We start from the raw sequence: 13,060 nt of genomic DNA, 5'->3' as shown, positions 1-13,060 counted from the left end.
TGTGAGTGTTAGGGCAGTGAAATTACACTTCAACGAGAGATTCTGCAGTGTGCAGTGCATGATGCACATAGAAATTATTAATAAGAGAAGTTGTAATATAGTGCACTGTGGTTAATTAAAGTCACTTCCCGATGCGAAACACTGAACTATGAAGTGAAAACATATTTTCTGTACAAGAGATTCTTTGAGCTTCCCCAACACCACAAGAACAAGAAGCAGGCTGTTTTTAATTTAGAAATGTCAGAATTACACTAAAAAGAATAAATAGTTCTTATGTAATAATTCCCCAAGACTATTCTTGTCAGATATAATCGGCAAGAAAAGCAAGTATATACAAGCATTTAGCAGTGCTAAGTAATCTCTGGGGTCTGACCAGTCTCTCCATGCCAAGGTGAATTATGTAAATTCATTGTACTTTCTCATCCTCATCGCTAAATTGTAGGTCTCGTCCTTACAAATCAATGCCTACATTGGGGTTTTATTCTGAGATATAGTCTTCACTGTTTCAGGTCACAGATAGTGCAGCTTTGTATTTTAAACTACAAGATAAATGTATATGATGCTGTATTAAGGAGCTAATTTGAAGAAAGGATTTTGGAGCATCCTCATGATGAAAAGGGCTAGAGTAATTGTAAACAGCTTATGGACCTGGGATCTGCTAGGATCCCTGTTTGGGCTGGAAATCAATGCGGGAGAAGTAGGGTTGCATGAAGGGACGCTGCTTTTGAGCTCAGGAGCAGAGAACTCAGGGGAACGCAGGAAAGAGGCTCTGTAAGGTGTTGCTTGAGCAAAACCAAACTCAAGAATGGAGAAAAAAAAGAGGATTTTTAGACTTCATCTATTATAATGAAAGTTTAATTCAGCTTTAAACCTAGTATAGTATTCAGAGGCTGTGCCGTAATAGCTAATTTGCTTGTAAATGGAGGTTGGTAATGCTTTATGTTCGGCTTCCTACATCTAGATAGTGATGTCCATCTCCACTTGTGAAGAAATTCTATGTAAAGAAAGCCATGAAGTGAAAGCTCCTGCTCCCTCTTTCTCAAATCCTTTGAGTATTAAATTGGTTTGAAGATGTATATGTTTTGAAGCACACAATTTATCCTTCCCCTGTCACTGCAACTTTAAGATGCTTTTATTGGCTTTCTAGACCCAGAGAAAATCAGGTTCACTTGAGGTTTTGGAATGATTTGATCAATGTTCAGTTCTGAGACACAAGGGAAAACTAGTTTTTCTCTATGAATACATGATTTAAAATAAAATGCAGGGATCATTTTCAATGCATTAAAAACATACATATATATATAGTGTATGGATTCAGATAATCTTTTCCCATCTGTGAAGACACAGATTCTCCTAAGCCAGAAAAATACCATTGTGTGAAATACTGGTACTAGCACAGCGGGATAGATAGAATTAGCAGCTCATTAATGCAATGTCAGTTGAACAAATGCTTACTCTCTCACAAAAAAGGAAAACATGTAAGCAAACAAACAAAATAACCCTGCCAGTCGTCATGGAAAATGCTGCTGCTTTGTGAATAGAAATTCTTCTGCTTTGTCTAGAAGAGTACTTATCTTGCATATTAAAGTCATAACCCTGGGCGATATACATTTCACAACACTTCCAACTGCTCTGATCTGTACAGGGGTGGATGGGGATGACAAAGCTGGTGTTCTATTGTCATTATCCTGAAAAGCAAAAAGATGTGTCTGTCCATAGGTACTCAGGTGTTTACCGCGCCGGGTTTACATTCAGTTCCATTCAGTTCCAAATACAACCAAATAATATGCAGGATTTAGAGACTCATCTTACTTTCGGTAGTGAAAGCGTAGGGCTAGAAAGCTGTCCAGGTTGTCACTTCACACCCTTCCCAAGCATAGTTTCCTGTATTCGTCATCACCGAGCCAGGGAGCAGGAGCAACCTGAGGTCCAAAGGGCCAGGTACAAACGCGTTAGCTGATCCTGCCCTGAATCACCCTACTTGAAAAGCTTGGGCTCTCAGTGGGAACAGTGTTTTGAAAAGCACTACCTAACGTTACTGTCTTTCCATGGCCTACCACGCGGTTCATTTTCTTGTCCTTGCTGTTGGCTGCTCTTGGCACGGCTGTGAGACAGCGTCCTCCTCAGAGGGCGAGGGCATGCTGCCTTTCTAGTCCTGATGGTCATTCACCAAGTTCAATATTATGAGTCCAGCTTTTAGCAATAACAGATAAATTTTCCTCTTTTGAGCAAAAATCAGGTATTAAATGGACACAATAACGTGTGGAATGAACAATCCAGCGAGTCTGTTTAATCCTTTCCTGCATACAGATCAACAGCAAATTTACAGAGGATTTGTTCATTTAAGTTTTGTCGAAAGACTTGGGAAAAATAAGTATCATCTGCTCAATTGTATGATTGAAGAGGTATGGATATGTCACTAATTGTATATGAAGCAAAATGCATTTTCACAAGTAGCATACTTGCTGTGCAGAAAACCAAATGTTATTTACCTTCACCTAAGACTCTCCAGGATATTTTGTTTGCCTTTCCTTCCCATTTTGTGGTCCCACTGCGATTTTACTGGAGCCACTGTGTGCTCACAGGAGTGGATCGCACACAGGGTGATGATCTGAGACGGTAACCCAAGTTTCAGTAGTCAGAAATGTTCCTTACGTGTTGTGGAGGGAAACAGGTAATTTGAGTATATAATAAATTTAGTTCTTCATTTTTGGTAACTTGAATACTTGAAGAAGTTTCAACTTTGCATGCTGCCAGATTTGCTTATTCTTTTCCTTCGCTACTGCGCATGCTGCTCTACAGAAACAAATCTGAATGAGAATGATGCACCTAAGTGGCTGACGGCACGAAGAAAGCTGCAAGCCTTCATGCAGCACTGAGGCCACAGGCATGTGGGGAGCAGCAGATTTCCAGGGAGGACAGTATATTTAGGCATCTCCAAATGAGGACCAAGCTGCCAGTCCTAGATTTAATGTTAACAACTAATTTCAGATGTCCTCGATTACAAGAAATTACTATTGTCAACATAAAAAAATGAATGAGGAAAGATACTCAAGAAAAAATTTTGTCAGGGGCAGGATCTGGCTTAGCCTCATTAATTTGTGTGGAGATGCTTTCTGATCAGGAGACCCAGTAGAGTACTGTAGCAATTGGATTGGTACACAGGGATACACAAAGTCTAATTTACTGCTGATGAGCAGATTTTAAACAGTCACAACTAGATATTTGCCCTTCTTTTAATTCATGTGCTGTAAATGCCCTCTTCCATAATATGAGGGCATTTTCTGTATAATTGCACTAAACAACAGGAACTGAATTGATTACACTCTTATCATGTTCCTCCGAAAGTAAAATTAAACTTCACCGGCAACAAAAGAGGGCTTGTGGAGGAAAACATTCCATCCAAGAGATTCCGATGTGGCGCTGGTTTGCTAATGAAATGATTCAAGAAATTATAGAAAATCTGTATCAAAATTTCCTCACCGGTTAGGTCAGTTTAGGAAGCAGAAGGTACCAAACGGTTACCAGATTAGGGGCTTTTAGAACATTTTCCCCTTTTTGTGGTAATTACAAAGATTTTAAAACAAGAGAACAAGCATGGCCTCTGGTCAGGAGTTGAGCCAGACTTCAGGGCTGAAAGCAAGCCTTGAAATTCAAAATACCAGTGAAGGTTCTTAGAGACGGAGCTGCTGCAGACACTGTCCTCTTGCAGGAAGCCAGGCAGGTTCACGGGGAAGAGTTTGGCGTGTTTCTGAGGTGATGCACCAAAATGTCACCACATTAGTGCTTTGTATGAAATGTAATTTCTAACAATAACATTAACTCTCTAAACCGTCGGGTGTTTTATAAGTTCCGCTAGTCTGGGGCACTCTCCCAGCCATTTGGGCCGTTTCTAGTTTTGCTGCCCCCCACCTTGCCCTGCTTGTCAGAATGGCTCCCCAAGAGTTTTATCGCTTGTCTGGCAGAATTGGGGCAAAATTACTTTTCCAGACCTAGTGGCAACTAATGCTTTAAGGAGCAGCTGGCAGAAGGTACAAGTAGTTGGCATGCCATTCCTTTTTTACAGTCACTGAGCATATTGTTCCCAAAATTTTATTCATCCATTCTGGCTCAAGGCCTAGGGATATACAGTGCCAAAGCAGGGTATCGTCACGGAGTTTTATTCAGGAGAGTGAGGGCTGGGGGAAGTGGAGGAGGAGGCACGAAGAGGAAGAAGAAGCTCTTTGCATCACTGCGAAGGATCTGAATTTAGAAAAAAATATCCTTCATAGCCTAAGATACAAAATTGTCTTTAAAAAAAGCTTCACCGTTTGAAAAATGCATCGCTGCCTTGTTTAATAGTGATCTATTTCAGACCTATTTCTATATGTACTTCAGATCACACATTATATATTCTGCATTCAGCGTTTCTTGATTTAATTTTATAGATGTTTTTAGGAAATCTGTTTCTTAATGCTAAATAATTTGTCTTGGGGTTTCTTTTCATAAGTATCTTTCAAATTTCACAGTAGAATCCTAGTAAAGAAGTTCAGCAGTTCAAATCCTCAACAAGATAAAGAAGAAAAGACAAAATTTGGATTCACTCCTTTTTGAGGTATGATGCTGGGTGAATGCCAGCCCAGACAGGCTGGCTGTCTAGATTATTAAAGTGGTTGGTCCATACTGTTTGGAGGAAAGAGAAATATCACCAGATGACATGTTGGTTATGAGGCATTTCATCTGCTTTAAATCTCAGTTTGGAAATTCCTTCTCTGGGAGAGGAGGGGGAGAGTTTCTTTTATGAAACCTGTATTTCCCTAAGTCTCTGCTGTTTCCCTTCATTGCCTGTGGTTGTCATGGATTTGAAACACTGCCCCATGGGGAAGAAGGCACTAAATAAAAAATGATAGTCCCCCTGTGATGGGACCTGAGGAATTTATGAAGTTTGATTATCTGATCTGGGCTGCGGGATGAGGGCAGGAAACGCGGGTCTGAAGTCGTGGCAGTGAGGAGTCCCGCTGGCTGCCTGCTCCCTGCAGCTACCAGCCCACGACCTTCATTTTACAGGCCTAGTAACTAAGTTCTCTTCTTTGGAGGTAGCTTAGGAGTGATATGTTTTCATTAGTGCCTCTGCCTTACCCATCATATTTTTCCCAGCCAGTGATTTGTTTGGGAGCTGGATAGTAGAGGGATTTCACACTAATTATAAACCAGCCTGTTATCGCAGAGCTGGCTCCGTTCCTGAGCCCAACGAGTCCTGAGTTTCTACTTCTAAAAATCTGAGTCTGTATCAAATTATCATTATAAAACAAAAAAGGAAGGAGCAAATATCAGAGCAATGAGAAGAAAGGGCATCTGAGACAGCCTGCGCTTCTTGTCTCTAAACTTACTTTTAAAACCCATAAGGGCATAATTCCCCTCTGGTGGGCAGCCCCCAGCCGGCTCTCCCCTGCGCCTGGGTGTCCCTGGTGCTTTGCTGGGCTGGAGCACAGAGCAGTTTCTCCCATGATCACACTTGCACCCGCCGGAGTGAAGGTTCTAAAGGTGACCTTGGCAATTCAAAATATCTGTCCCCCCAGGCTAGCAATTTATTTATTGGTAGGTGCTGTAACGTTTTGAAAAGAGGTTAGTGGAGAAGAAGGCTTAAACCTTGGCAGGGGAGAAACCAAAGGATGCTTTCTGTAGGAAAAGGTAGGTTGGGTTTTTTTTCCTTAAAAAAGTGCCCACCACAGAATTCACTAAACCTCATTGCTTTTGCTCTCAAATCCTTGCATCTATTAGGGGAACACTCGTGTATCTTGCACATACCTATATACATGTATATGGTAAGCATCAAAAGAAATCCTGTAGCTTGCAAACATTTTTGCTGTTGTATAACACAGAAGCAGAATGTCTCAAAGGTTCTGCTCCAGGGGTGGTTGTACCTTTGCTGGGATTTGAGCTGTTTTTCTGCAGTGTAGGAAATCCTTACCAACCACCTGATGGGCAAAGAAGGTCCATGTCTTCTCTAAGGAGACTGGCCAGAAAGGTGCTTGTGTTTCAGCAATATTGTACTTCAGCAAATGCTCTTCTAAAAATGGAAGTCTTCTAAAAAACTGAGGTCTGATCCTTTTGGCAAAGTCTTCCGCCATTTGTTAATGGAAATTAGAGTCAATTAAGTTGTTATATAATATTTACAGGACAGGAAAACCCACCTTATTCAAATGTGTTCTGTCTTTTTGGATCGAGTCAAAATTTTGACTTGGATAAATATTGCATGGTTTTGGCATTAATCTGAAGCTTTGTCTGAATTGCTTGACCCTTCTGAGTTGATAAAAATGAAGTTGGAAACCTTGAGAGCAGTTTGTAATCTTGGTGCTTCAAAGGCTTGCTGTAAATACAACGGGAACAGTGTTCCGCTGTGGTGTTCAACACTTCTCTTTTCAGTTTTGTTGGGGAAGGTGACAAGCAAGAAAGAATTGTATAAATGTTTAAAACTGTTTGAAATATATAGTACGGGCTTGGTTCATTGCATGATAAAAACCTGGTTTGGATTCACTGTGAGAATAGCTTAAATTCTGCCCCCCAAATCCCATTTTTCATACATGTATCACCTGGGAATCTTGCTCGCAACTTCCAGTGGGCAAAAGTTAATTAAGACTTCAGTGTCATAGTATCATCACAGGGCTTCTTGCTATCATGTCTTTGCAAAGGTTATAGCATTAATGAGGTATGAAAGCAGATTAACTACTAATCCAAGATGTATTCTGAATTGCCCCCTTAAAGTAACAGGCTCAAATAATCAAGCACCTCATTTAGTTAACAGAAATATGCAATTCCAAATCTACTGCAGAAATATATTTTGACCAATTCAGAAACCAACAACACCTTGCATAGAATTAATCTTGGGCTTAAAACTCTATAAGAATAACAACATATAAATACTTTCTTTTCCTCGCTCTTCCTCACTAAGAACAGAAAAGCACACAGTTTTTCGTAGAGACAAGCAGTTTAGGATCTTGGCCAGTAAAAGCAGAGGAGGACTTCTGTCCTTTGTGGAGGAAACATGACAATTCAAAAGGGAATATAGATTGTAGGCATTGGTTTCTGAAGAACACAGGCAGTTGATGAATTTTGTACAGAAAAGCGTGCTTGGGAAAACAAGAATCTCTTTGAAGTTCTTTTTTACTGCTGCAATTTGAGAAACCGGGGTAGCTCAGTCTGCATCATTCACTGATACCTTTGTATATGACTCAGACAATACAATTTTAAGATCTTTTTACAGATTAGGGACTCTTTTTTAACTTGCAAAATGTGTTGCATTGCTAAACGGCTGGTGAATTCACACAGTTTAAAAATATACGCTGAGTTCAGTTTTTCATTTTAGATTTGTGGTTCATCCTTTTGGAGCACTTGAGCATCACTGCAGCTACAGCACTGTGTCTCGTGATGGCCCTTGACTAGTTTCTAGGCTGGGGCATTTGCATATTAATCCCAAAACATGATGAGTGCTCTTTGAAATGTGGGATAGTGATCCTACCAAACTACTTATAATAAGGGTTCAACTCAAGTGCAACCACCAATGCTGCGCAACTAAAACCCAACTGGACACAAAAGCCTGATGCAGTACAGCGTGCATGTCAGTGGTCCGGCCCTTAGGAGCAGACAAAAAGCTCGGCTTTCAGTTCTATTGAAATGAGGTGGTTTCTGCCCGGCCCCATAAGACGATGTGTTCGTTGGGGGGGGGAGTTATTTCACATGTATGAATTGGGAAGGAACCTGTGAGGGAGGGTGCGGAAGTACAAATCCAGGGAGTGCATGTTTGCACAGGATGTCCTTGTTTACCCCGTGCAGTGGCTTCCTGGGCGTTTTATTCCTCGGGTGACGATGCATTTGATTGTCAGCAGTGAGCAAATGTTATGCCGGTTTCTTACACGGACGCACAAGCAAATTCTGTCTGGTGGTTTGCCACTTGCTCTCAAGGTGGCAAACAAGCTTTTTAATCCCAAGCAAGCTTTTTCAGTGCTGGATAAAAATGTAATATACGGGAAATTAGTTCAACTGAAAAGCAGAGTTCTGCCAAGGGGAAAATTTTAATGCCGAAAGTCTGTCACAAAATACGAGTTATTACAATGGGTGAATTTACAAATTGCTGTCAGACCGGTGCTGAATGATGTTAATATGGCTGTTGACACATTTAATTATTAACTGTTCTGATACAATGCCATTATTTCTTTTGGGTCTATATACTTTTGTTCAGTGTACTTCTGCTACCGGGATTTTCAGGCAGCCTTGTCAATACAAAGCCTCCTCCTTTGAATGCAGAGCTGAAGAACTTTGTCTGTGTCAGATTCACCAAAGTCCACACTACTACTGCTACTGAAAAGAAAAGAAAAAAAACAAACCAAAAAAACGTGTGTAAACCAGTATCAGTTTCTTGTGGGTAAAACATTACAGAGCAATGTATAAAGAATAGTTAGGGTAACTTTGATGCCCTTCTGTCCTGATTTGAGGTAAAACAGAACAAGTCTAGCCCAAACGACGACACCTTCAAAACATATGTCTGAGGGATGGAATGATAACGGTATTGAGTTGAATTCCAGGAGAGCACCTAGGGGAAAGCTTGGACTGAATTTCATTCAGTGAAATACACTAAGAATTCAGTACAATTCAATGCAATCAACTTCAGACCACGCATATGGGGTGGAGAGCACGTTACCTGCTGGAAGTGCCACGGGATCTCCAGGATTTGGAATTGCAGTTTTACCTCTCGCCTGTGGGATAGCCCTGTCAGCCTCTCATTGGCAGTCTGGAGCTTTGATTTTTTTTCAACAAGACCAAAGGACGCCAATGCTAGCGCCAGCCTTTTACTCTCTTCCCTTTCATGCCTGATTTTCTTAGGTGAGGGTATTTCAGATAATGTATAAAATGATAGATTTTTGCAATATCGCAGTCTGGGGAGCTTGACCTGTGTGCTGTGGTAGTTCAGCCTCTGGGCTGTAAGTTCCCTGTATTTGCGCTTTAAATAAAAACTGCAATTTCTCATCACTCTTTCTGACCCTGGAGCGGTGGAAACAATCTGTTCTCACTGAGAAACACTAAAGCTATGTGGAACTGGAGCAAATATAAATTTGGATTTATGTTATAAATCTGTGGAAAATTTTGAGAGAAAATTGTTTTTGAGGAAAGCCAAGTTTGTTAGGTGGCCAGAATGCCGGCATTTCTGAATCAATGCAAGGACAGTGCTTTGGAAAAGAGGGTACATGGTTCAATGATGAATGGAAAGCAACAGTTAGAAATCAAAAACTATACATACCAATCAGGAAACGGAAAAACTGGGTAGACTATATTAGAATTAGTATAAACTCAAGACAGAATTTAAGACCGGCGGGGCAAATTGGTGGGTAGAAAAGCTATAGAACTTTGAAGAGTCCTACAGTAGAGTTGAAGGATGTCCCTAAGCTGGTGAGTGGAGTACCGAGATCCCTACCCCAGGGAAGATCAGGGCCACTGCAGTGTCTGGCTGCTGAGTGCTTCTGGCCCACAGCTGGTGTTTGTGGAGCCACCTGCAGGGTCGTTCTCCAGAGTTCTTAAGTGCCCCTTGATGGCACAGTCCAGGTCAGAGCAATGACTCGGTAGAGTTGATGTAATCGTTCCTAATGACAGGATCGCTTACAGGAAGTAGTAATCTGTTCTTAGAACGTGCAGTTTAGCGTGGCAGTACAGGAGGCCGGAGAAAGCGAGCAACAGTACTGTGGCACATCTTAGGAGAGGTGCCTCTTGTTGTAGCACTCTGAGTAATTTCCATCTGTTGACATAAATTCATACAAAATTTTCAGTTGAATAAGTCTTCTCCGTTGTAGCTGAACAGAGAGCCTGTGATAAATAAAAAAATTTATTGTTTCAGTGCTCAAACCGCTAAGTCTAAAGGCGGGAGATTTGGGATTCAGCCGACATTTTTAAGAAAATTTTAAAAATCCTTCTTCTTCCTGTGCATTTTATTCTGAGTTCCTCTGAATATTTTTTCCCATTAGTTTATATATCTTTTTAAAAGCCTTGAAAATTAACCTAGATAACAAAAAAGTTTTAATTTTTGTTTTTCTTTTTGAAAATATGGAACTGAAATATTATCAACCCATTCAAAGTTTTCATGTCTTTTTTTGGCTGAAGGCATTAGTGGAATTTATCCAAGTGTCACAAAGACATTGCGTATAGCTACAGTGTTGGGAAGGGCCAGCAGGACTCTTGGAGGTCTAAACAGGCAAAGCCAGAGTAGGTGCACTTACCTCTGAGTATTACTGAAGTGAGATGATAGTATAATGGTACATACAGAGCAAACGTAGACATGTTTAAAATGGTCCTGAGGTTGCACTGGTGCCAGAAAGCTTGTTATGGAGTGTACAGGTCATGCATAATGTGGAAGCTGCTTTAAAACGATGCCTGCATTAAAAATCACGTGTAAACAATATTTTGCTTTGTCTTCTGCTAAGGACTGCCTTGACATGCTCAGACTCCCTGTGATGCAAATGAAGGCTTTTCACAGCCTTAAGAGGATTTGGTGCATGTATTTCATCAGTGGTTCTGATGACGGAACTAGCTTGCTCATTAACTGCTGGACAGCTCATTAATTTTTCAATGAACTTTTTTTCCTTGCCTTCTAGGTTTATGATGAATGTGACTTGGGAAGGTAAAGATTTGTCCTTCACAGCAGATGGTTATCAGGCGCACCCCAGGCTGGTGGTGATAGTACTGAACAACGATCGCGAATGGGAAAAGGTGAGTGTTACCTCTGGGTAAAAGACATGAGAGGAGATAGGAGAGATTTGGTAGAACCCTATTAATAACAAGTAGACAGGTTAACGTCAGGGATGTCAATGATGATATTCTGCTGTAGCAGGTTTGTCACAACAGTTCAGAAAAGATAATTTTACCTTATTCTGAGTAGGTCTAAGGAGTTTTAACAGAGAAAGTAACATATCAGTGAAGATATGCCACGTGGATTTCAGAAGACTTCTGTGAAACACACCTTGCATTTCTTCTTACAATTTAGTAAAATAAAATGGATGACTGAAAAATCTCAAGAAACTTGGGCCTTAACTACCTACATTTGGATGCATTTGTATATCTTGACAACTCCAGTCCTGTTAATTGCTTGGGTTTGTGTAAAGTACACTTTTTTTTTTTTTTTAAACTGTGAAATTTCTGTTGAATTGGAGGATAATCCCTGTAACATTTGCCTAAAAAATTCTGAGTCTTGACTTATGTTCTGCCGGTAGGCAAGTGATCTCCATAAAACTCTATATAGACTAGAAGGAAAAGTGTCTTAATATCAGGACTAATCATATATGCGAGTAAGAAAAGCAAAGTTTATTGTGAGCATTTTTTCTTTAAAAGTCTCACCTCAGCCTGTGATTCTTTTGGCTCTGAGTATTGCAGGCTACCTGTGGTCCCATGTTTTAAAAACAGGGGACCTTAGAAACTGTTTGCAATATGAGGCTGTAGGAAAAAATACATCTGTATCATCCACCACTTTTAATTTAAAGTCATAAAGCATGATCCTGCATTATCTAAATTGCTGATGAAATCTATGAACTCTCTTCCTTATAGTTTTAGGATCCCATAAAATCAACTTAAAACTCCGCTTTGTAAGACTGCAAGACTCTTCATGATGTTGAATAAAAATAACAAAATAAGAATTACTGAAGGACATCTCAGTAAATATGCTAGTCGTGCAAAAACACAGTCCTAGATTATGCTATGTATTTCTTTATGTTCATTTGATGCAAATTTAATTCTCTGGATAAATTTAGTCCTGTCCAAATGTGTCAGTCTGAATCTTTGGAGGAATCTTTTGCTCAGTAACTGTTATGAAAAATTCTTACCCCATTTTAAAATTCTTCAGCAGTTTGCATATCATATATAATGTTCTGGAAAAAATATTATAGTACTTGGGGAATATTAGTATGAGGCACCAAAGGGAGGAAATGGTCAGAGAGGCAGCCAACAATGATTATGGTATAATAATTTCATACATTTTGTACCTTGAAACTTGTCTAAAGAGCCCATTCAAAGGACAAGGGGAGATAGGTTTGATGTTTTTGAAAAATGAGCTAACAGCAGCAAAGAGATCCTGGATATGTGAACCGACACTATTTGCAAGAAATAACTTGAGCCTGTTTTAACCTTCAAGTGACTCCCCTCTCAGAGGATGGAAGCTGTGGGGCGGGTTTCGCTGTATCTAACCGTGCGTGTTGTACGGCAGCAGTGCACGCTTCACCTGCTGCGCTGGCCTTCAACGCTCTCTGTAGGCTGATGCTTACACTGTCTGTGCACCGTTTTCCATCTGATAAACCCCTTCCTGCTTATCGCTGTGCTTGAGGGGCTTCTAGGAGGAAAAAGAGTGACTGAAGGGAGGCTGCTGCCCAGAAAAAAAAATGGGCAGCCGGTCCTAGCTGCCCCTTTGCTTTAGAGCCCTTTTGGTAGCAGGGCAGACAGGTTACTTGGGCAGAGACAGCCTGCCCCTAGCTGCAGCTTGTGTGTCTGCTTCTCTATCGTAGGACTATGGGACAGGGGCCAGGTTTAATTATGTCAGAGAGGAGAAGTGAAAGGCGGCCAAGAACGGCTTGTCACCACCAGAATTATTCTTCTGACCACAAGCTGATCCCTGCCTCTGTGGATGAAGACAAATAAACTGACTAATCAATTATCCTGGCAAGCTGGACGTAGCTCTCGGCTATCCCGGAGCACCCCACATCTGTATCAGCAGAGCATCACTGTGCACTTCAGAAATAATAGGACAGTTCCTCTGACTTAGAGACATGAGAAGGCCTTTGCCCACCCCCTGGTTTATTTGAACATCCCTCTAGTGTCATCTCGACATTGTTTCCAAGTTGCAGTTCTCACCCCATATCTCTTAGCCAATTTCTTTCCCCTTTTCCCCTTCTTCTTGTGCTGTTTTGCTCAATTTCAAAACTGTCAAAGTTACTCATCTGAGATTTAACATTTCACGCTTGGAGTTTCCAGACAGGCACATGCTTTTACTTCCAATTACAGTATTGCAATGAGTATCGCAGTATTGTTTTATTGAAGTCTTATTAAATAT

The 13,060-nt window shown here is 40.7% G+C and overlaps 1 protein-coding gene across 1 annotated transcript in view; it reads left to right on the top strand.

Moving 5' to 3' along the window:
* GRIN2A (glutamate ionotropic receptor NMDA type subunit 2A) overlaps positions 1-13,060 on the top strand; it is a gene marked incomplete at both ends in the record, with an annotated part of 179,081 nt that overhangs the window by 103,982 nt on the left and 62,039 nt on the right. Inside the window, one exon of the mRNA XM_082490465.1 lies at positions 10,620-10,734. Coding sequence (XP_082346591.1) covers positions 10,620-10,734 — 115 coding nt within the window. The remainder of the gene's footprint in view (positions 1-10,619; positions 10,735-13,060) is intronic.

This window comes from Vanellus vanellus (genome assembly GCF_965231255.1).
Source record: "Vanellus vanellus genome assembly, chromosome: 14".
Classification (NCBI taxonomy): domain Eukaryota; kingdom Metazoa; phylum Chordata; class Aves; order Charadriiformes; family Charadriidae; genus Vanellus; species Vanellus vanellus.
Note: the sequence above shows the minus strand (reverse complement) of the source record. Positions and strands in the feature narration are given on the sequence as shown.